The 21317-nt window shown below is 51.4% G+C and overlaps 2 protein-coding genes across 5 annotated transcripts in view; one reads left to right on the top strand and one right to left on the bottom strand.

Moving 5' to 3' along the window:
- The first annotated feature begins 5525 nt into the window (after positions 1 to 5525).
- On the top strand, positions 5526 to 8425 carry Il9 (interleukin 9). The gene is made up of 5 exons (XM_005078463.1): positions 5526 to 5648; positions 5757 to 5792; positions 5876 to 5908; positions 7049 to 7180; positions 8306 to 8425. The coding sequence occupies exons 1-5, from the start codon at positions 5526 to 5528 to the stop codon at positions 8423 to 8425; spliced, it is 444 nt and encodes a 147-aa protein (XP_005078520.1).
- Positions 8426 to 14212: 5787 nt separating this feature from the next.
- Positions 14213 to 21317, bottom strand: part of Slc25a48 (solute carrier family 25 member 48) — a 36908-nt gene continuing 29803 nt past the window's right edge. For 3 of the 4 annotated variants that reach the window (XM_013119326.3, XM_013119328.3, XM_040756064.1), the window contains exons 7-8: positions 16717 to 16835; positions 14213 to 16168 (exon numbers count right to left, since the gene is read on the bottom strand). In XM_013119326.3, coding sequence (XP_012974780.1) covers positions 16159 to 16168; positions 16717 to 16835 — 129 coding nt within the window. In that variant the 3' untranslated portion in view covers positions 14213 to 16158. Of the gene's footprint in view, positions 16169 to 16716; positions 16847 to 21317 lie in introns of all 4 variants that reach the window. The other variant, XM_013119327.3, reaches the window with a different exon arrangement.

Here is a 21317-nt window from a genome sequence, read left to right as displayed (position 1 = left end):
TCTGCTCCCCAGCCTCCCTGGTAGTTAATGTCAGTGAGTCACTTTCCAGTTGGGCGCGTTTCCTGCCGGTCATTTGCATACTTGCGTTCTGACACTGAGAAAAATCCTAGAAGCCAAACTTCAAAAGTAGCACAGGGCTTGGAAAGTGCCTGCTGCCTCGATGGAGTTCAACTGCAGGGCTTCCATTGTGTTCATCCATCATGTTCCCCACTCTGCTCCTCTCTCTTTACGGAGCACTTAGGGGAGGGGGAGGGGCAGAAACAAAAGATGAAGAACCAAATGCCTGTTCTCTTTCCCGGTTCATTCTTTACAGAACGGGCGTCCCTGCCCCACAGCCTTCCTTGTGCAGCCTGGATGAGAGCAAGCCCGGACAGCAAGGGCTCAGAGCACCATGACAACTGCTTTCTCCTCAAGTGCTTAAGGCATTAAATGACCATCTGCCGGGAATGGTGTGTTGGCTATTTCTAATAATATGTGTGTCCAGTGAGTTTTAACGAGAGCTACGTGTTAGTCATTTATTCAGTAATTGCTGAGCAATTAACAAACTTCGACTTTGCTTTTCCTAGTCCTATAAGAATGCCATTGGTATCCGGGTGGGCACTGCGTTGAATCTATAAGCGGCTTTGGGTAGTACAGGCATTTCAAATGTATTAATTCTCCCAGTCTGCGAGCTTCCACGGTCTTTCTCTTGTGTGTACACACACCGTCTTCAGTTTCTTTCATCAGGGCTTTTGCCATTTTTTTCATTATAGGACTTGTTACTTCTTTGCTTAGGCTTATTTCTAGACTTTCTGGGTTTGTTTGTTTGTTTGCTGCTGGCCCTGAATTCCCAGGTTCTATCCATCTTTCCTCAGCATCCTGAGTAGCAGGGACCATGGGCTGGTACACTCCCACACCCGGCTTATTCCAAGGCATTTCATTTGTCTTCTTTCACTTTAATTTTGCTGCAGTGGTGAATGGATAGAATGCCACCCACATCTCTTAAGGAAGTTCATTGCTAGTGCATGCAATACGGCTGGCTTTTATGTTGGGTTATGGGGATTTTATGTCCTTCGGTTTTACTGAATTCCCTTATCCGTGTCTTTGGTGGGGTTTGCAGAGGTGTTTGTTTGTTTGTTTTATCTATATATGACATCATTTCCAAGCAGATGATTTGTTTTCTTCTTTTCCTACTTATATACCTTTGATTTCTTTTACTTGATAGCAAATTCAAAATAACCGTTATAAAAAACAGCAAATTTTGACTGGCAAGGGTGCAGGGTAGGGCTCAGGCACTGCTGGTGGAATACAGATCAATCAGTACAGACTTCTTAGTGTCGAGGTTTCAAAAAGAGGAAAATCAGATTGTGCAAAGAATCCAGCAAACCCTACTCTTGGTTCTACCCAAAGGAAATGACCAGAGGCAAGCTGCAAGCAGAGTGTGGTCTATGACAACAACTCAGATGCAGGATCAACCTACAAGAAAATATGTGGTGTGTGTGTGCGCGCGCGCGTGTGCGTGCGTGTGTGCGTGTGTGCGCGTGCGTGTGTGCACGCAGTGGAGTATGGCTCTACCATAAAGCTGAAACTCTGTCACCTGTGGCAGGATGGACTCAACTGACAGACATTATGGTGGAATAAGCCACATTCCACATCCTTTCTAGGCCAGGATCTCTCACATGTGGAAACCAAAGCTATAGTTCTCACAGTAGATGAAAGTGGTCTAACCCCTGGGGCACAGGAGAGGGAGAGGAGGAGAGAGGTTAAATGATGTTGGACAGTGGGTACCAAGACACACTGCCGCATATAGGCAAGAGGTTATAGTTCACAAAAGCACAAGAACCCAAAGGTTCCTCATCTATGGGGATAGAGACGGCTCAGAGGTTAAGGGCTCTGGTTGCTCTTGCAGAGGACCTGGGATTGATTCCAAGCACCCACAGGGCATCTCACAACCACCTGTGACTACAGTTCTAGGAGATCCGATGCCCTCTGTGGCCTCCATGGGAACTGCACATGTGGTAAACTTACACACAGGCACACAAAATAGTTATACATGTATAAAGTAAAAATAAACACATCCTTTAATAAAAAGGCTTCATGCATAGACAAGTGATAAGGAGATGGAAAGCTAGCTGCCGAGGTAAATGAGGACACACTGTACACACGCACTGAAATACCAGCACATTGTATCCCACGAATGCATACAATTGCTATGAATTAACTTTAAGGTGAGATAGGTACATACAATTGCAATAATTATCTGGTCAGGGAAAGCACGGTGAATGAGAGCAGGCCCTGTACAGGAGAGGTGGGTATGGTCATCCCAGGCAGAGCGTAGTGAGGATGATCATACAGAGGTGGAAACTCGTGGCAGCACTGTCTGGAGGATACTCTAAGAGAGGAGGTCAGCACCTGGTGAGGCTGGACCACATCAGACCAAACTTCCAAACAGAACAGTGCTTAACTGCTGAACAGTGTGTTCCAAATCGAATAGTGTCATCCTTCTGGAAGGGATGATGCCTCCACTCTGATTGCTTGGATCTGGGAAAGTTAGGTGGCCAGCCTAAGAAGTACCAGTGAATATGCCAAACTTTTTCTGGGTGGTGTCAGGAAGGTGACCCAAGGACTATGGGTCAAAGCAGCACTTACCAGATTGTGTAAGCAGCCAGGATTCAAATGAGACGCACGGTTCCCACAGCAGCAAAGTTGGGGCGGGGAGGATGAGTAGGTCTTGTCACACTGAACTCTCCTGAGTCCTGCCAGAGAGAGGTGCTGATTTAGACTTAGGAACCAAGTGTTTTCCACGGGCTAGGAGGCCATCGGCCTTGTCAAGGGTCTGTAAAAGGCAAGTGTGTAGGACTAAGCTGTTGGGGAGGATTTGGGGAGTCTAGTGAGGAGTTTACCTCTAACTTGCTTACTTCTATGATGGCCCTCATGCCCACTGTGCAGCCAAATTCTGGGAATACCTCTCTCTCCTGACAAAAGGAACTAATAAAAACTAACAGTGCTGCCCACTCTCACAACACACCGCACAAAGCGTACGAGCTTACTCCCCGACAACTGCAGTGGGCATGCTCAGCCAAAGGACCCTCGCCTGCTGATCTTGATCGCGCCGAAGGCAAATTTTCTGATCTGAACTTAACCTCTAAGTATACCTGGCCTCACAGGAACATGGTTTAAATGCACCTTTAATTTGAAACATATTTTAAATGGAATGTTTAAGTCAATTGACAAGCATTTAGTCAGTTTGGGTCTCTAGGTTTCTCAGTGTGGAGACTGCACTGGAGAGCCAGACCATGAAGACCCTGGAATACGCAGCGCAGGGAAGCCCTCAGGGTGGCTGAAGAACAATTAAGACTTACATTGATGGCTGTGTGGAAAGCATGGGACTGAGCCAGACCCCCTGAATGTGAGGAGGCCTAGGTAATCTATGGGGCCTTGGGTAGTATTTATCCCTGGAATACAAATAGACTTTCAGCACCCGTCCCACAATGAGGGATGCTCTCTCAGCCTGGACTCTTGGGGAAGGGTCTAGGTCCTGCCCTGGATGAAATGACAGTCACTGGAGATCCACCATGGAGGGCCTCACCCTCCTTGGTGATCAGAGTGGAGTTGGGTGGGAGACTGGGGAGCCTGGTGGGGAGGACTCCTGGAGGGGAGCGAGAGGGAGCTGGGATTGACATGTGAAACAAGCTTGTTTCTAACTTAAGTTAAAAAATGGAAAAAAAAGTGGCACTTGAGGGCTGTCAAGGTGGCTCAGCTTGGAAAAACACCAGTGTCGCAAGACTGCCAATCCAGGCTCGAGCCCCAGACACCAGGTGAAAAAGCCTGATGCGGGAGTGCTCATCTGTAACCACAGAATGCCCACAGCGGCATTGTCCAGAAACTTGAAAGCCAGCTCGCTTGGAGTACACAACTCAGCAAAAACAGAGACCCTGCCTCAGAGACAAGGCAGGGGGAAAGATCCTGAGTCCCCCAAACTGCCTCCTGATCTCCACACACATACCACAGCAATACTATTTAATAAACTGTGAAAGGATTTGTTTTTTAAAGATGCATTTGGGGACCAAAGAAGGTGGAGCCTGGCAATGCAGTGCACTCCCTGGGAAGTGCGTGTTGGTACAGCACACTTGTCTAGCTGAGTCCAATTTCCCCACTGTTGTAATTTAAGAAAAGCAGTTCATGAGAATTTTTTCTTTTTAATTAGGAAAAGGGATCATAAAAAAAAGGGAAAGCGGAGGCGGGGGGAGACCAGCCTCTGGGAACAGGAGCAGCAGGAGAGATGAAAGAGGGGCAGAGAGAGTGGGGGGGAGCAGAAAGAGAGAGGGAGAAAAAGAATGAGAGAGAGGAGAGGAGGTGGGCAGGGCCCTTTTAAAGGGGAACACAGTGAGTGTGCACAGGAGGTGCTCTTAGTGGCTGCAGCTGAGGGCGTGCCCTGTCAGAACCCCAAGGGCAGGCCAGTACAGATGCCTGAATGCTAACTCCCATCCCTCCTCACCCCCCCCCCCCCAAAAACCCGCATTTGGGACTTTCAGATTAGAATGTACAGACTCCTAGTTGCATGACTTTGGGCAATTACTTGCTTCTCTGGGCCTCAGTTTCCCCTGCAAAAAATACTGGGGATAAATATAACATCTTTATCCGTGAGCCACAGAGATTCTGCTCTCCAGCCACAGTGATGACATAACCGCATTAGAGGTGAACCGTCGTGACCACACCAGGAAACCTGGTAACTAAGATGTATACAGTGGCTGGAGGGGTAGAAATGAGGATGGCAAATTAATACCCATCTCACGTGACTGCTTGATTCACACAGAGGACCCAGGATGGGGGCCGATAGGCTGTGAATGCTCAGTGTTGCAGCACTGAGTTTGCTTTGTATTTTTAACCTGACCTTACCCAGTGCCACACACGGTCTGCAGAGAGTCTAAGCATCCTCAAAGCCAATGTCAGCAAGAACAGTCACAGCATCCCTGAGCTTACAGAGAACAGCCCCTCACGTACTCAGTTTTCAGAGGCCCATGTTCCCAGGGCTGAGAGACCATGGGGATCTGAGCAGCCAAGCATGGTAAACTGAGGCTGCAAAGGAAAACCCCAGTGAGTGAGAGGGGCTGCCCTGCTTTCCCCTGATATTGCCAGGGTGACCCCTCTCGTCACAACACCACGGTGACGACTGTCTTGTCAGCGTTTCCACTAATGCAAAGGGGAAAACACAGACCTGGCTTTCATGGAAAGTGCTCTGACTCTCACACCCAGAATTCCTGCCTTTAAAAGGGGGTGGGGGAGACCTCTAACTTTTCCTTCAGCGTTTCAGAACCCAACTACTTGAAAAGCATCTTTTCTGAGGAATGGTATTTCCTGGCACAAACAGTCTTTGTCAAGTGACTCAGACTGATTATTTTTTTCAATATCAGTCGGCCTCAACTTACAGAGAAAAAGTGGGCACTGGGTATCAGTTTGATGTCAGGGTTTTTCCCGGTTTGGAGAGCTTTAAATACGGCTAGCCTGGAAGGTGCCAGTAGGTTGAGCTCCAGACTCCTGCAAAGATGTTTGTGGCCTTCATGCTTGTCTCTGCCCTGCTCTTTGGTTCTGTTGGTTCTGTGCTGGACTGGAAATGCAACACCAAGTTGGTGATCAGAGACACCAGTTTCCTCATTGAGAAGCTGAAGGTAGAATTACGGGGCTGGGGAGAGCTGGTAACTGTGTGAGTCCTCCTGGAGGAGGATGTGGAAGGGCACTGTACTCATTCCGGGTTATCATCTCTTTGCTCACTGTAGAATGACCCACCCTCGAAATGCAGCTGCAGCACCAATGTGAGTGGATGACTTCTTAAACCTCCCAAACCTGTCTTAACGCTCATAGCGGGAGTGTTCACGCCAAGGTTTCTCTCTTGCAGGTGACCAGTTGCTTGTGTCTTCCCATCCCATCTGTGAGTATGGCTGCAAAAGGTCCCTGGGACGTTGCTTAAGCTTTGAGGAGAAATAACACGATTCACTTGGCGTTCTAAAGTTTAAGTTATTGTCTAGGGGCAACTGTTAATTGTATAGACCCCACCTTTAAAGCTCATATATTTACATGTACGTTACATACGTAGCTATATGTTTAAGTTGGCTTTATGGTCTTTGAGATATTTGAATACGTTCCAGAGTCTAAAAATTATTAACTATCGTCTGAGATAAATGGCTGTGTACAAAACGAAAAACAAAAAGGAATTGCTTTCTGATCCATCTGCTGATGACTCCAGGTTTGTGAAACATAGCAGCATCGACAGGACATGGACAGCAGAGACGTCACACACCTCTCCTTTCTCCAGCCTCCCCCCTGCTCCTCCTCCCTGCCCCCACCTCTTCCTCTTCCTCCATCTCCCCGCTGGTTTTTAGTGGCTGTCAAGCAGTCCCAGGTGTTCTCTGGGAGGACAGTATCAAAGTTTGGTGCTGGGTACCAAATGGATGCCAAGGGAGCAACTGACATCCTGGCAGTCAGCGGAGCAGGAAGCCTCTGGTCCTGTTCTAACTCCTGGTGAGGGCGACAGAGCAGTCGCCGAGACCGGTGGCCCCTGAGGGGCTCACCCTGCAGGCTGGGCCTGGGAACAGACACTGAACTTGGACTCTGTGAAGATGCTCATCCTTCAGGGTCTGGTTAGGGGCAGGTCCAGCTTATTCCCTCCTTTCTCAGGGCAGAATTTTAGCTTGTCTGAAGCCTGAGCCCTGTCCAGTGGCTCCGCGTCTCAGCCGGGTGAGAGAGGCTTTTCCTTTTCTGCACTTTCAAACTGGCAGCCACTGGACCTGGACAGGGCCACCAGATAGATAGATGCATTGCCTCCGCCAGGGTACTAGCCCACATTTCCTGGATAGAATCTCCTCTGGGGTTGTTGCTGGGAAAATGACTCACCTCAGATAACTTAAGGTCTTTTCCTAGAGCATCAAGAGACAGGCGCTAAAATAGCATGCGTTTGGGTGACTCTGGGTAACTTAAGTTTGCTCTTTAAAATTCTGCTGGTGGTTACTTCTCAAAGCTGTTCTTAGACAGTTCTCATGAACACTTTTCATAAGTCCCTATTATTTGCCAGGACGATTGTACCACACCATGCTTCCAGGAAGGGCTGTCACAGCTGACCAACACCACACAGAACGCAGAAATCTCAGTTGTTTTCCAACGGGTGAAAAAGACAGTTGATAGCCTAAAGATCAGCAAGTGTCCGGTGAGTCCTGTGTCCGCGTGTGACAACTGATCTCTGAGTGAATGCTGACACCGAATGCTTCAGGTCGGAGCTTAGCTGAGAAACTTGGGAGCAAGCGCCATCTGCTCATCTCTGAGCAGATGACAAAGGACGGTAGTTGGAGTCAGCAGCCCCAGGCTGGTAGGGGCCGGCAAGGAATTTAACCAAAGATCCCTGAACTGGGATCTCCTCTGGAGTGCGTGGTTTCCCTGCTTAAGTGGAAACCACTGCCACCCACGCAGCCAATGTCTTCTCTCTGCTTGTTGGATAACGGAAGAATTCGCCCTGTTGTATCAAAGGCTGTACCCTAGAGAGTCAGACAACACAAGGCCACCTAAGAACTGAGTATACTAACCAGGGATGGGGTAGCCTCTAAGTCAGGGGGTTTTGTTTGTCTGCTGGACGGGCTGAAAGGTTTGTAAAACAACAAAAACAAAGTGAGTAGGTAGTTATTTGCCACTGTCATCGTGTGCCCTGGTTCCCGGGCACCAGCAATCCTAAGTGCTGTGGTTGGCCAGGCTAGTCTCATATCGACGTCCACAGTGGCATCTGCCCTAGCTGGGTCACGTGTGCTGCCAGGCTTAGCCACCTGCCTTAGGGACCAGTTTCAGCGCTGTCACCCCTGCTAAGAGAGGACAGTGATACCCAGGAGAAGTTATTTTCTGATGCGAATGTATTTAATAAGAGACAAAGGTGGGACTTAAACTCTGGTCTATGTGAATCCAAAGTCTCACTCAGAACTACTGTGTTGTAAAGAGACCTTGAGTGGGCAGGAGGGAAAAAAAGGTAACAAGTGTACAGATGTTTAGTCCCCAGGGAATCCCAAGAATAGAGTTTCCCTAATGACATTTAGGGGAGTGTGTGTGTGTGTGTGTGTGTGTGTGTGTGTGTGTGTGTGTGTGCAGACTCCTGGAATCCTGACCCCAGATTAACCTCTACACAGTCTTACCAAACACTAGCTAACCCAGGATCACCCTCTTATTTTCCCCACGCCTCACTCCTCTCTCCCCTGCCCATCAACCTGTCCCCAAGGCTCGGGGGACGATGGTCCCGGGGCTGCTAGGTGAACACTGCTGCGGAGGCTCACTCTATCTTACCTCTCCACAGCTTTTCTCCTGTGAGAAGCCATGCAACCAGACCACAGCAGGCAACACGTTGTCCTTCCTGAAGAGCCTCCAGGAGACGTTCCAGAAGGCAGGGGTGAAAGCGCCAAAACAGCGAGCATGAAGATGAATATTATTTATTCTATTTATTAAATTTATGAATCCCTTCCTCTTTAACTGTTACAACGAAGAAATAAACTCAGTTATCCTAGGTAAAACTAGTTGTGCTCTTTGTTCCACGGGGAGGAGAAATGCAAGCCGTCTCCAGGCGCCTTCTTATCGCCTATTCATTCCTGCTGATCAAACCTAACAAAGCTTCGAGCTTTGTCATAGGTGGGATGGGTCAGAGACTTGGTAATAAGCACATTCATGTAGCCGAGCAGCCACGTGGGGACAGTCTGAAAGGTGACCACAGCAGAGGCTACGAGCAGCCCGATGGAGGCACAGGGCACTACCAAATCACCAAGGGGTTTCGTTCCTGTGAAACAAACTGTGGACCCAAAGTGGGAAGGACCACCGTCTGGTGAGTCCAAGGGCTCAGAGACTCCTTGGGGACGTGAGTGCTGGAAATACGTATCGGTGGTTAGGAGGACTTGCCGCTCATCCAGGGGAAGAGTTCAGTTCCCAGCTCAGGGGAAGAGTTCAGTTCCCAGCCCAGGTCAGGAGGCTCACAACCATCTGTAACCCTAGCTCCAGGGGATCTGGTGCCTCTGCCCTCCAAGGGCACCTCCGTTCATGCGCACATGCCCGCAGGCTTGAGTGAGTGCGTGCACATGGGTACACAGGTGCGCACAACACACCTACATAAAACTTTTAAAAATAAAAACAAACGTGGGCATGGCTTATATAAGAGTGCAAAGGGCTGGCAAGTGGGGTCTGGAGATGAGCCACGGAGTAGCGCCTTCAGGTTAGAGCTTGAAGCAAGGAAGTGTGGATCAACATGGTCTGTTTACCCAAAGCTGTTCAGGGGGCACCCACCATGTGCCAGCCAACAATGCCTAGTGGGCAATTCCCCAGAAATTCTCAAACCACACTGCGTGGCTGGCAGAGTGTGGATGTGGCCGTTCCCCTTACCCTAACACTCTATATGTCCCACTCCCGTGCCCACGCTGGCCTCTGTCCCACGATGCTCACAGCCTTCACGATGCCTGCCTCCCCGGGTCACATGCCAGCTCTCCAGGGACCCAGTGTGTCCACTCCTGTACTAGCACTGAGCTGTCATGGAGCAGGTGCCCTGTGAATATGGTCTGAATGGATGATGGGTGTCCTGATGCCAGGGCACAATTGGAACAGACTCAGGACCATGCATTCCTGGTGGACGGATTGGAGCCGGAAAATCGTGTGGCGTCTTTGCAAAGCCCCTAGGCAGGTCACTGGTCAGTTTACACTACCTGCCTACCTAGAATAGAAAAAACGTCAGGCCTTCTATTTGGCCCCTTTAGCCTTGACTGATGGACTGGCAGACACAGGGTCAAGGACAAGGTGAGAGCTTTTGGCAGAGAGAACGGCCCTCTCCTCCTCCACCTGCTGACACAGGGGTATGTGGGAAACCCTGGGTTCGGCCTTCATGTGTGGAGCTTCCAGAACTAAGTTCCTGCCTCTACACGGTTGGATTGAATAGGGAGTGTGTCTGAGTATGTGTGTCATGCCTGACTGTCTAGCCTGTGGGTCCCCCAAAACAGGGTACCCTTCCCCAGGCCTCCTAAACTTACCACTCAAAGTGTGATACACAGGAAATCCCGAGGGAGTCTGGTAAGCCACACGCTTACAACAATCATTAGTGTTGAGTACTTAGCATTAGGCATTGTTTCTGATTGGACTGGGAGGAGCAGCCTTGTTTAGTCACCCAGGATTGGTAGGATTTTTTTATTTCTAGTATCTCTTCTTTTATAAGCATGGGCATCAAAGCTTTCTAGGTTGGAGATGTTCCCGAGATCCCCCAGCTGGTGAAGATTAGAGCAGAGAGCCATGACCAGCTGACTGCTTGCCAACCGTCACCCTGCCTGCCCCGTTCTGATCTCCTGTCCATCTAAGATTTCCATGCCGTGTCCTCTGACCACATCCTGAGGGTCAAATGGGCCACCACAGCCCCAGAGAACCCGCTTATGCAGAAAGCAAGGGTCAGGCAGGGTTCAAATGTCAAGCTTTTTAGCCCTTTCAAAAGTTAATGCATAATCCATGTGCCCGTGTTACATAACACCCCATAGCAGGGCCTGGAGCAAAATTCTGTGATTAAATGCATCAATATTCTGCAGTGGAAACCAAAAACATTCACACAGAGTGGTCAAGGTTTACAGCCAAATGAGTCACAACAACCTTGAGTCGGCTGAGCTGTTTGGGTTTCGGGATGGTGATAAGGGATTGGGGACCTGTGTGAACAAAGGAGCTTTGCCCCAGATGGGGACTCGCTTACACTCTACCTGGCTCTGGGTCATCTCCAGGCGGAACGGAGGCTTCTGCAACCCCCTGGCTGACTGGCTAGCTACATGGCAACCCTGGTGTCTTCTCCTGCCTGGGTTTTCTGAGTCACACTTCCCTCTGTGGTTTGCAGTCTGCACTCAGTGGGATCACCAGCCCTGCAGTCTGCACTGGCCTCAGCGGGATCACAGGCAGGGGAGGATGCTGGTGGTTGGGAAGGTCTCAGAAAACAACCTAGCAACACAAACTACTGCTAGAGAGGAACTGAGCGATTTCAGGTGAAGCTCGTTGCCACATCAAAACCACCTCCCAGCGTGGTGCTTTCCCTTGGCTTGTCTGTACAGTTGTGTAAGAGAAGACTCACTCCTGCAGGCAGACTCCAAGAAGGGCCCCCCTGGAGTGAGAAGGGCTGAACTGGGGGAGCTGAACTCTATTGAGAAGCACCTTGGAGAAAGGGGAAGAAACCGAGTGTCTTGCTATGTGATCTGTACCACAGCGAGCTGGATCCACACGTTGATGCCATGGTAGTCACTAAAAGTTGTATATGATCACTCCCCTTGTGCAAAAGAGAGCAGCCCAGAAGCACATTGTTCAAGAGGATGCGACTGCTACCCTTCGCAGGTGGCTAAGTCGCAGGCAGATTTGTTCCAGGGACCCAGAGGATAAAACAGAGATCGTCTGGAGAATCCTTCTCCCTGCATCCCAACCCCAGAACCCCAAGTCTCCTCTGGGGAAGAAGGGGACTGAATATTTATGTCACTTGTAATTCCTACATGCTTTCCCAGCTACTGGGAAGAACGGAGGCTGGGGTTTGGGTGACAGGTTGCCCCTGCACCCTGCACACCCGGGCACGCGGTTTGACGACTGCACAACCATAATGAGCATGCAGGTGCCAGCGGGCACGACAGTGAGTGCTGTCCAGCTGCGAAGTACTGAGGCAGGGGGATAGAATGATGGCTCTTAGAACTTGGAGAACCAAACCCAGTTTGGCCCCGCTCTGTGCTCAGGGGGAAATGAGTCTAGTGGGCTCTCTCTATGCTCAGCCAGAGGCCAGAAGCCATACTTCTTTGGACGTCTGGCTCCCTGGATTACACTGCTGGATCACATGCTTCTGGAATCTTGACATCAGCTTAGCAGGGAGGATTATGGGAGTTAGAGCCTGAACCAATAGCCCGACATGTATCCTGAGCATGTAAGGACTTGCTCAGAACTTGCATCTACCCTGCTCCAAAGCACAAAGGAGCAGCTGTGGCTCTCGGGGTTTCACACAGACCAGACTCGGGGAGCATAGATGCTGCAGCCATCCTTTGTCAACTTCCAGGCAGAAGCAAAACCGCCCAGATTGGGAGAGGAAGGCAGACAGAAACAAAAACAAAACGGAAAAAGTACAGCGCCCCCACCCCAGCACCACCACTGTCTTCTAACCTCTACACAGGACACATTGCAGCTCCCAAACCCACATCTGCCCTTAGCACTTACTGAAGACTCGGACGGCAGGTGGGTATCCGCAGGTGAGGAGGAGTGAGGCCCAAACAGGCGGAATTTGTTGAGACTATTCAGATAGACACTGAGCCTGGAATCCAAGGAAAGGATGGGACGCAGAGGCTTGGAGAACTGAGAGACAGAAGTGTCAAGGACCCCAGGCTCTGTTACACCTAGGTCACCATTTAGCAGACGCCTCTGGGGGTTTAGTTGACCTCTGCTGCCACCAAGTGGCGACTCAGTGGTATATCAGCCAAAGAGGCTTTTGAGGGACAGTGTTTCTTGTTGGGGGAGGGGAACGCCTGCCCTCAAAGTGACCCCACGAGACCAAAATTGTCTTGGGATACCTTCCTTTCCACTCTCGTTTTCTCATGTGTACGTTGGGTCTTCCAAAGGCTGCTCAGCAAGTGAGGTCACTGCTAAGCAGAAGGGGCCTCCAGCTGCCCCCTAGTCATTCACTGCAGAGGAGTAAACTTAGCCTAATCGGGAGCACACGGTGGAGACCCCGCCTAGCCTCTGAACAGACCACCAACCCCAATCCGACTGCGCACCTGTTGTGACTTTAAAAGCAGCATGAGAAAGATGCCATGTGAGTGACAGAACTCACGTGGAGGGTTTTTTTTTCAATTAGGGGCAAAGGAGGGAGGTGGGATGGGGGGGGAGACCAGCCCTCTGGGGACAGGAGCAGTGGAAGAGAAATAGGAGACAGAGAGAAGAGATGGGGAGAAAGAGAGACGGGTGATGGGGGAAGTCCTGTGTATATGTCAATAAAGCACTGTTGGCCAATAGGGAAGCCAGATAGGTGGGACTAGGAGTCGAGGAGGACTCTGGGAAGGAGAAACACAGGGAGTCAAGATGTAACTGCCATAGGGATAAGAAGCCCGGAATGTTCTCTGGTAAGAAAAATACTTAGATTAACAATTATGGGATAAGTACTTAAGTCAGAGCTAGCCAGTAAGAAACAAGCAAGGCCAACAACTTCATAACTAATATAGCCTCCTGTGTGTTTATTTGGGACTGATGCGGCTCTGGAACCAGGCTGGCGGGAAGGCTTTCCCTTTACAGACAGGCAGAGCGGTAGAGGTGGGGGAGGCGGGCAGGGCCCTTTTTAAAGGGAGCATAGTGACCAGGCACAGGTGGTGCTCTCGGTGGCTGCAGCTGAGGGCGGATCCTGCCAGAACCCCAATGACAGGCCGGTACAGATGCCTGAACACTAACAACACCTACTTGACACACCCTAGGATGTGATAGAGGAGGTACCCTGGGTCTACCCCAGCATCATCTCACTAATGCCAGGAGCATCTCCTCCCCCCCAGCATCCCCAGGGCCTGCCAGTGTTGCTGAGGAAGGGAGGAGTCCAGCCTCTTTCCACCAAAGTGTCTGACAAACTAGCATGAAGGTACCCCAGGCTCTTCCATCCCCAAGCCTTGAGACAGCGCCTGCACAAGGTATGATGATTAAGTGACAGAGGCCCCATAGCCGTGGGCTCAGAGCTGCCCAGGGGGATTTTTGCAGCCCCAGGAGCTGTGGAGGATGGAGGTGGAGGAGAGCACTGTGAGGGAAGGAGTGCCTGTGAGCTACACTGGGAAGAATGACCAGTCGGCCCCTAGGGGGCAGCAGCGATTTGGTGCTGACTGTCAGATCTGAGCTTTCGGGAATTTGGCTCAATCACAAATAGGTAGGAGGGGGTGGGGCATAATAGAAGCCAGGGAAGGCTCTTAAAGGCTTGCTTTTGACATGAGTGTGAGGACAGGTTCCCTCGCGGGGGTTTAAGGTCACCTTGCATGACATTTCTGCTTGGCTGATGTTGGCTGCCCAAGGGACAGTGTGGGGCAATTCTGAAGCCACGTTCAGCAGTGCACTGGGATGTGGTGGGGTAGGGTGTGGCTGCTGCGGGTACCGCATTGGAAGCCACACCATGGACCCATGCCACATAACAGCAGTGCAATCTCCCACGTGGTTCCAACGGGAGACAAAGCAGAGGCCTAAAACCACACTGGAAGGCAGCGTGTAGGCGACACGTGCATTTTATTACGGTTTTTAAATGAGGGTTTCCACATAAAAGTCAGGTCCGGAGAGCACCCACCTCCTTGCAAGTCTGGACTGCCATCTGCCATTCGTGACACCAACACATGCTACAGCTCAGGCTTTGGATTTCTCTCTCCTACACGATCCTGTCTAGTCCCTGTGCCCTCCCTGCACACCTCAAACCCAGGAGAAAATGACACTGCCCATCCCCCTTAGTTCCGCTACAGACCTAAACTGAGCACAGGTGGGGTGGGGTGGGGGTGAGCAAGGCCCCTCAGAAGCCAGGCAGAGGCATGAGACACAGAAACAGCCCAAAGGGCATTCGGTGCCAACCCGAGCTTCTCTGCAGGTCTCAGTTGAGTTTTCAGCATCCGGGGTACACAGGGTTTTGCCCCAGTTTCTCATAGGTTCTGATCCAGAGCCCAAAGAGATGGTATGGCTGCTTGGTCCATGGTCTGCTCCTTCCTTCCAGCACCCTGGGCTGGGGAGACCAACAGAGAGCCTGCAATCACGAAGGAAGTGACTCTGAACTCAGTGTGATAGCTGTGGCCCGCCTGGCACGGAACCAGGATGGCTGGGGCTTCCTTGGTTCCAATGGCTCGTAGTTGCTGGTTCTACAGGTATCGTCAGCAGCACCAACCCGTTGTGGAGCGAGGCCCGGTCGGCCCCGGGAAGAGAAGGATGTAAAGAATCCTCTTTCGAGTTGTGGCCAGCAGGATCCAGGCTCAGCCAACCCACATGGAGACGGTTCACGTCCCACAGAGATGGGGTAGTGACCGCCAACACACTGCGCAGTCAGGACAGCTGTCTGGGATTCTTTATAAGTGTCGAAACGAGGCGCCACGGGAAGGATACATCCTTCTTTGCGTGTGAGGCTCCTCGTAAATGGAAAGTAGGCTTCCCGGGTCTGGAGCACACACATCAGGGCAGACATAGAACGGCACTATTCTAGGAGGGCTCTGGTACCAGGACCCCAGAAGGGGAGGGAAGGATGACACAGAAGGACTCGGGAACAAGCCTAAGAATTGGCTGCTTACCAGTGACTAGGACCCTCTTTCTCAATTGTCCCTATGGCAAAATAACTACCTCACAGAGTTCCCGCTGAGCTCCTCGACTCTGCAGGGAGTGGCCTGGAAGGAAACAGAACCAGGGATGGATGGGGAGCAAGGTGTTGTCCCCCAAGACTGGGTAGCTGTGTCCTCCATCCCACTCGTGTATTTGGAAACAGTTTCCACTGAGCCTTGTGCCTGGGTCTCTGGAGATGGTCACTGCCAGGACCGTCTGAGATGCACCCTCTCTTCCATGCTGGGTCTCGATGAGGAGGGAGGCACTGTTCTGCATGTCTTCAACGAGTTCATGCTTCTGCTGCACAAGATCGTGGACCGCCCCAAACCTTTGTTAAGCTAAAGCCCAGGCTTGCTAGACAATAGAGAGGACCTGGTGTTCGTGGCTCTGTTTTGAGCAGGATGTTAAACATGGGTGAGACAAAGTTGCTAGGGTCACCCGCTCTCATTGAAGGGGACCTGCTCTTCCCACTCCCCAACCCCTGCCACCCTCGGTGGCTTTTCTCCTACCGAGATGGGAGAGGACATTCAGAATTAAAAGCTTCCAGCTGGCTTGGCTGCTGCTCTCAAATGCCAAATCTAGGGCAGTCAGTCCTGACTTGGCTCTCCAGAAGCTTCCTCCAGCCTCCTTAAAGAGCCAATCTTCAGGGTGGCAAAGAGGGGCATTGTGTGGCAACTGGGGCATGTGCCCAGCCACTCAGATCTGAGGTCTTGGTACTGAAGCCATCTTGTAGTTAGATCCAGCCATGCGTGACGTGTCTGGTCACTAGGAGGAAGGGAGGGGAGGGGGCACCGTGCAAATTGGCTCTGGGTTTGAGACCTTATGGTGACTGCTGGAATTCTTACTGTGTTCTTCCTGTAGTTTCTACATTTTCCTACAATATAAAAATACAGTAATTTTGTTACAGGACTTTAAATTTTTATTTCCCTGTTAACAGGGATGGGTTTGGGGGTGGCGCTGATGTCTGAGCACAGCTTTAGGAAGGACACAACATCCGTGCCCTGCCCTGCCTCATCCTGGACATCACCCATGTCCGGGATGCTTCACCAAGAGCTCTTACTATGCAAGTGTGTTGCTGCCCTTTTCATTTTGTATAAAAAAACGGGCAGCAAGCCGGAGGAGTTGTGAATGTCAGAATTCCAGTAAAAGGCCTCAATGGTTTGTTTAAGGCCAGCTTCAGGGTTCGCTGTGGTCAGCCTGCCTGTCGGCTGCCTCCATCTAGGACCTGCTATGCTGTCTGCATTCCAGAAGCCTCTGTAGTGGAGGGTTGAAGGGCAATAGCCAGGCTCCTAGGCTTCCCTGATGGTGGCCATCCTCCTTGGGAGAATTGGCAGCCATAGAGGCAGAAGCTCACGACAGTTCCATGAGGAAGAATGGAGCCCCAGCTTCACTAACCCCTGGCTAGGAGAAACCCACACTCGCCTGACGCTCATGGGCTTGTCACGGTGTGGTCGCCGCGGAGTGCCTTCAGGGAGAGCTCGTAACCCAGGAACATGGCGGCGCTGGTGGGGAAGCCACGCACAGCGTTCACAGTGAGGCCCCTGAAAAACACCTTTGTGCAGGGAGGTAGTTATGACAGGGCCAACCCTCTGCAGTGCCAGCCCACACACGCAGCAACACTGCTTCTGAGGGTGAGAGACATGACTGTAGACGCAGCGTGGCCCAGCCCCAGCCTGTCCCAACCCCGGATAGCTGTGGTAGCACACGTTTTCATGGGCTCCACTGTGCGCTCACTGGGGGCTTCAGCAAGCTGAGAGCCAAGCAGTTCTGTGCTTGGCACAGTTGTATGTACCCGTGTTTGCCCTCTCTGTGTCTTCCCCCAACCCCCCATTCTATGCTGGTACAGAGTCGTATGTACCCGTGTTTGCCCTCTCTGTGTCTTCCCCCCACCCCCCATTCTATGCTGGTACAGAGTCGTATGTACCCGTGTTTGCCCTCTCTGTGTCTTCCCCCCCCCCCATTCTATGCTGGTACAGAGTCGTATGTACCCGTGTTTGCCCTCTCTGTGTCTTCCCCCACCCCCATTCTATGCTGGTACAGAGTCGTATGCACCCGTGTTTGCCCTCTCTGTGTCTTCCCCCACCCCCATTCTATGCTGGTACAGAGTCGTATGTACCCGTGTTTGCCCTCTCTGTGTCTTCCCCCCACCCCCCATTCTATGCTGGTACAGAGTCGTATGCACCCGTGTTTGCTCTCTGTCTCTTTCCGCCCCTCCCCCACCCCAGGGTTCTGGAATCTGTATATAAAATGCTCCGCCCCACTCAGGACTAGTGACGGGCGCTTCCTACAACATTCCCAAAGTGGCAGACAATATGGGCAGGACAATGCTTAGAATCACGGGCATGGGTAGGGTCACGGCACGGGTGGGTGACAACATCTCTAATCAGAGTGTTGATGTTGGGCTGCTAAAGGGTGTTCTAGGGAATAACCCAGCCCATGAATGCTTCTTAAAGCTTTTCACAGGGCCCATCGAACCACTGGGCACCAGTGACGACTGACTGCCACCGTCACCTGTGGAGGCTGAGGTGGTACGGTCTGAGTGGAGAAGCAGCTAGCAGACTCTGCCTCTGTTGTGACCGGTCCCCTGAGCTTTGCCTTCTGTCTCTGGGCGTGGCTCTCGTGAGCTCCTTACTCCCCTCGCCTTCCTGCTTGCTGCCGGTGGGCAGCCTGGAGCCTCTTGGATGACATAAGCACATTCTAGAGCAATGGCAATGTTACCAGGCAATGATGGGGACTGAAAAGGGTCTAGGGATGATGTAGGGAGCTGAGCTGCCCCTGAAGGCCTTCTCTGGAAACTGCACACAATCAAAAGGTAAACCTTCCGCCAAGCATGACCTGAGAGCCGTCAGGTATGCAAGCTGTCTCTCACACAGAATCACCTCAAAGTTTAAGACAGAGTGGGTCGTTTTCAGAAAGAGGCAGCCAGCCTGTGCGTGTGCCCAGTTTCAGGGGACACTGCCAGCCATAGGATGAAGCTTAGTGTAGGAGAAGCTGACAACAAATGCTGGAGCCTCTCAGGCAGACCCGCATGGGGGCAGGGTAATATTAACACTCCTCTCTAATGCCTAACCGAATTGGAGCTCCTCAGGCTCACCCAGAGTGACTGCGTAATAGCCAGGAACCGGGTCTAGATCCAAAGGGAAAATTCCATGCTGGCTTCCCAGACTCCCTGTAACCTCGGCTTGACTCTGCTCCAAGGCCTCCTGCCCCATAAAACAACATTCAGGATGTTTGGGCCAAGACCTTTCTCATGGAGCCTCCATGGCTCCCTACTACGTGGGATGCATCTGCATGGATGCCTCACTGGCCTGTGATGACCCCTCTGCCCCAGCCTTTTGTTCTTTCTGACTGACAGTCTCATCTGTCTCCCTGGGCCACCTCTGGTCCCCTCCATTTCGAATGCTCTTCATATGTGCTTGTAGCCTCTGTCCATCCAATCAGGGCCACCCCAGAGTGGCTTCCTAATCACACCGTGTCCTCACTGTTCTTCATGGTCCATGACTCATTTGTCCCTTACAGGGCAGGGAGCAGAGTCTATGAGCATAGTGCCCCCTCCCCCACTGGGTGCTTGGTCCTGAGCAGACCTTCTTTAACTGTTTCTCAAATGAGTCCTTGAAGGATGAGCAAGTGAATGACGAAAGTATAGCCTGTGCTGAGGGAGTTCTGGTTGTCGTAGCTGTCGGGGTTCGAGTAGGGTGAGGACTTCAGACCCCTAAAACGCAGGGCCATCAGACAATTGACCCCAGGCCCTCAGGAAGCCTGAGTGCCACAAACACGCCTCACCAGCCCCGAGCCAGCCTTACTGAACCAATAGGAATCCAGGGCTCAACTCTGGCTCCTCACTTCAGGGGATAAACCCCCTTTCGGAAGCCACAGAGCATGCGGCCCAAAACAACCCTCAGACAAGGATCAAAGCACTGGTACTGCTCCGGTTCTAGTTTGGTGACACAGGCAGGATGTTCCAGAAGCTATTCTTTAGCAAGCAGAACCTACATCATGGGTGCTGTAGTTACTGTTGCTCTAAGATAAAGGGACTCTTCCCACCTGGTGGTTGCGAAGTTCGAGGCAGCCCGTGGGGTATTGCTTGTGCGCACTACTGTTATAACAACATGAAATGCCCGTATGTGTGAGCACACACAGACATCCACTTGCTCGCATGTTTGCAAGTACACCGTGTATTTGGGGGAATAAATCACAAGAAACTCAAACTGGTGGCTGCTTTTGATGATAGGGTGACAGGTGGGACACTAGACATGTGTCCCTGTGTTTGGGAGCTCTCTGCTTTCACGCAGCACTGACCTTTCATCAACTAGTACAGGATTTAAAGATTAGCCTGAATCTCGGGCTGGTGAAGCGGTTCGTCAACTGGGCATTGTACAGCGTTTAATGAAGCCTGATTCTTGGCACCAGTGACAGCAAATAAAACTCATCTCTGAGTAAGAACTGCACAGGGGACAATGCTAAGACCGAGAGCAACTGCCCAGTCTTGACGGGCCTGAGGGCTTGGTTCACATGAAGCATGGTGACGGGGTGTATACGGGGGTGTGGCATGGGGGTTTTGCCTCTACAGATTTTCTTTAATTATGACACAATTAATTTCTTTTGGGGGTAGACAAACACTCTCAAATAAAATGATAGCACCCCGAATGAATCTCTTTGGGTCCTGTAACTGCTGATGGAACCACAAGCTATCTGTCTTCTGAGAAAACAAAGCGGGGCGTGGTGGTGTACATCTTTAATCCCAGCACTGTAATGCCAGAGGCAGGTAGACGTCTGTGAGTTCCCGGCCAGCCTGGTCTACAAAGCCACAGGGCAGGGAGCCTCGGTTTGTTCCGCTGTAGCCTCAGGACTAGGCAGGGATCGGGGAGGTTATGGTGAGCAAGATAGCTACGGGCTGACAGTCAGAAAGGCACGGGTAACAGGAGGCTCAGCTCAAGCAGGCAAGCGCACACGCCTCTGACAGTCAGAAGGGCACGGGTAACAGGAGGCTCAGCTCAAGCAGGCAAGCGCACACGCCTCTGACAGTCAGAAGGGCACAGGTAACAGGAGGCTCAGCTCAAGCAGGCAAGCGCACACGCCTCTGATGGCAGGAAACGGATCTTCACTGCTGACCAGGGCGCTTAGCAGTCCCAAAGCTCATGTCAGTGCAGGGCTCCACCTCCCGAGGCGGCTGCCTGCTTTAGAAGCGCCTCCTGACCCACCTCAGTGTCCTTCCAGCAGGTGATCAGTACCCAGGAGGCACTGGGACCCCAAAGACAGGGCCTCCACCTGCTAGGTCTCAGTGCTGTGTTTGCTTCCCGTGCTGCCAACACACAAAGACTGGATTTCCTAGCTAGATGATAGCCACTCCAAGGGTTACAGTCTTGGAGTTCTAGACAAGCTGCCCAGTCCATGGACTGCAGAGTTAAGTATGGCCAGCAGAGGCCCCTGGCTTACAAATAAACGAATTAATTAAAGAAAGAAAGAATAGCAAAATGAACACAGAGCTGGTGGACAAGGGACACTTGTCCAACATAGACTAAGCAACCATATAAACCACAGGCAAGACAAGAGGTCACAAGTTCACCAGTTGGTGGTGGTGGTGGTGCACACCTTTAATCCCAGCACTCAGGGGGTAGAGAAAGGCAGATCTCTGTGAGTTCAAAGCCAGCCTGGCCTACAAACTGAGTTCCAGAACAGCCAGGGCTGTCACACAGAGAAATTCTGTCTGGAAAACAAAACAAGAGGTCACAAGTTCAGCTGGCCCTCACTCCCGTGCACAGGACTGTGATTTCCAGTGTGTGAAGGTCACTGACGCAGCACCACAGACGACACATGCAGCAAGCAGTACTGCACACAGAGGAGCATGAGAGACAGTCTCCATGGTGACTACATCGGAAAGAATAAATGACATGAAAGGAATGGAAGAGGAAGGGGATCTGGAAAAGAACGCATCATGTCCAACCTCCATTGCTAAAAGGGGGGGCAGACAGTAACCCAACTAATCAGAAAAACAGCAATGAAAGCAACAGGAGTTAGTAAAC

The sequence above is a fragment of the Mesocricetus auratus genome, unplaced genomic scaffold, assembly GCF_017639785.1.
Source record: "Mesocricetus auratus isolate SY011 unplaced genomic scaffold, BCM_Maur_2.0 Super-Scaffold_100013, whole genome shotgun sequence".
Taxonomy (NCBI): Eukaryota; Metazoa; Chordata; class Mammalia; order Rodentia; family Cricetidae; genus Mesocricetus; species Mesocricetus auratus.
This window is presented reverse-complemented; position numbering and strand designations above follow the sequence as displayed.

Coding starts and splice junctions, on each gene's coding strand:
- Il9 (XM_005078463.1), top strand. CDS start 5,526: ATGTTTGTGGCCTTCATGCTTGTCTCTGCCCTGCTCTTTGGTTCTGTT. Junction 5,909..7,048: donor TGTGTCTTCCCATCCCATCT/GTGAGTATGGCT, acceptor ATTATTTGCCAG/GACGATTGTACCACACCATG. Junction 7,181..8,305: donor TAAAGATCAGCAAGTGTCCG/GTGAGTCCTGTG, acceptor ACCTCTCCACAG/CTTTTCTCCTGTGAGAAGCC.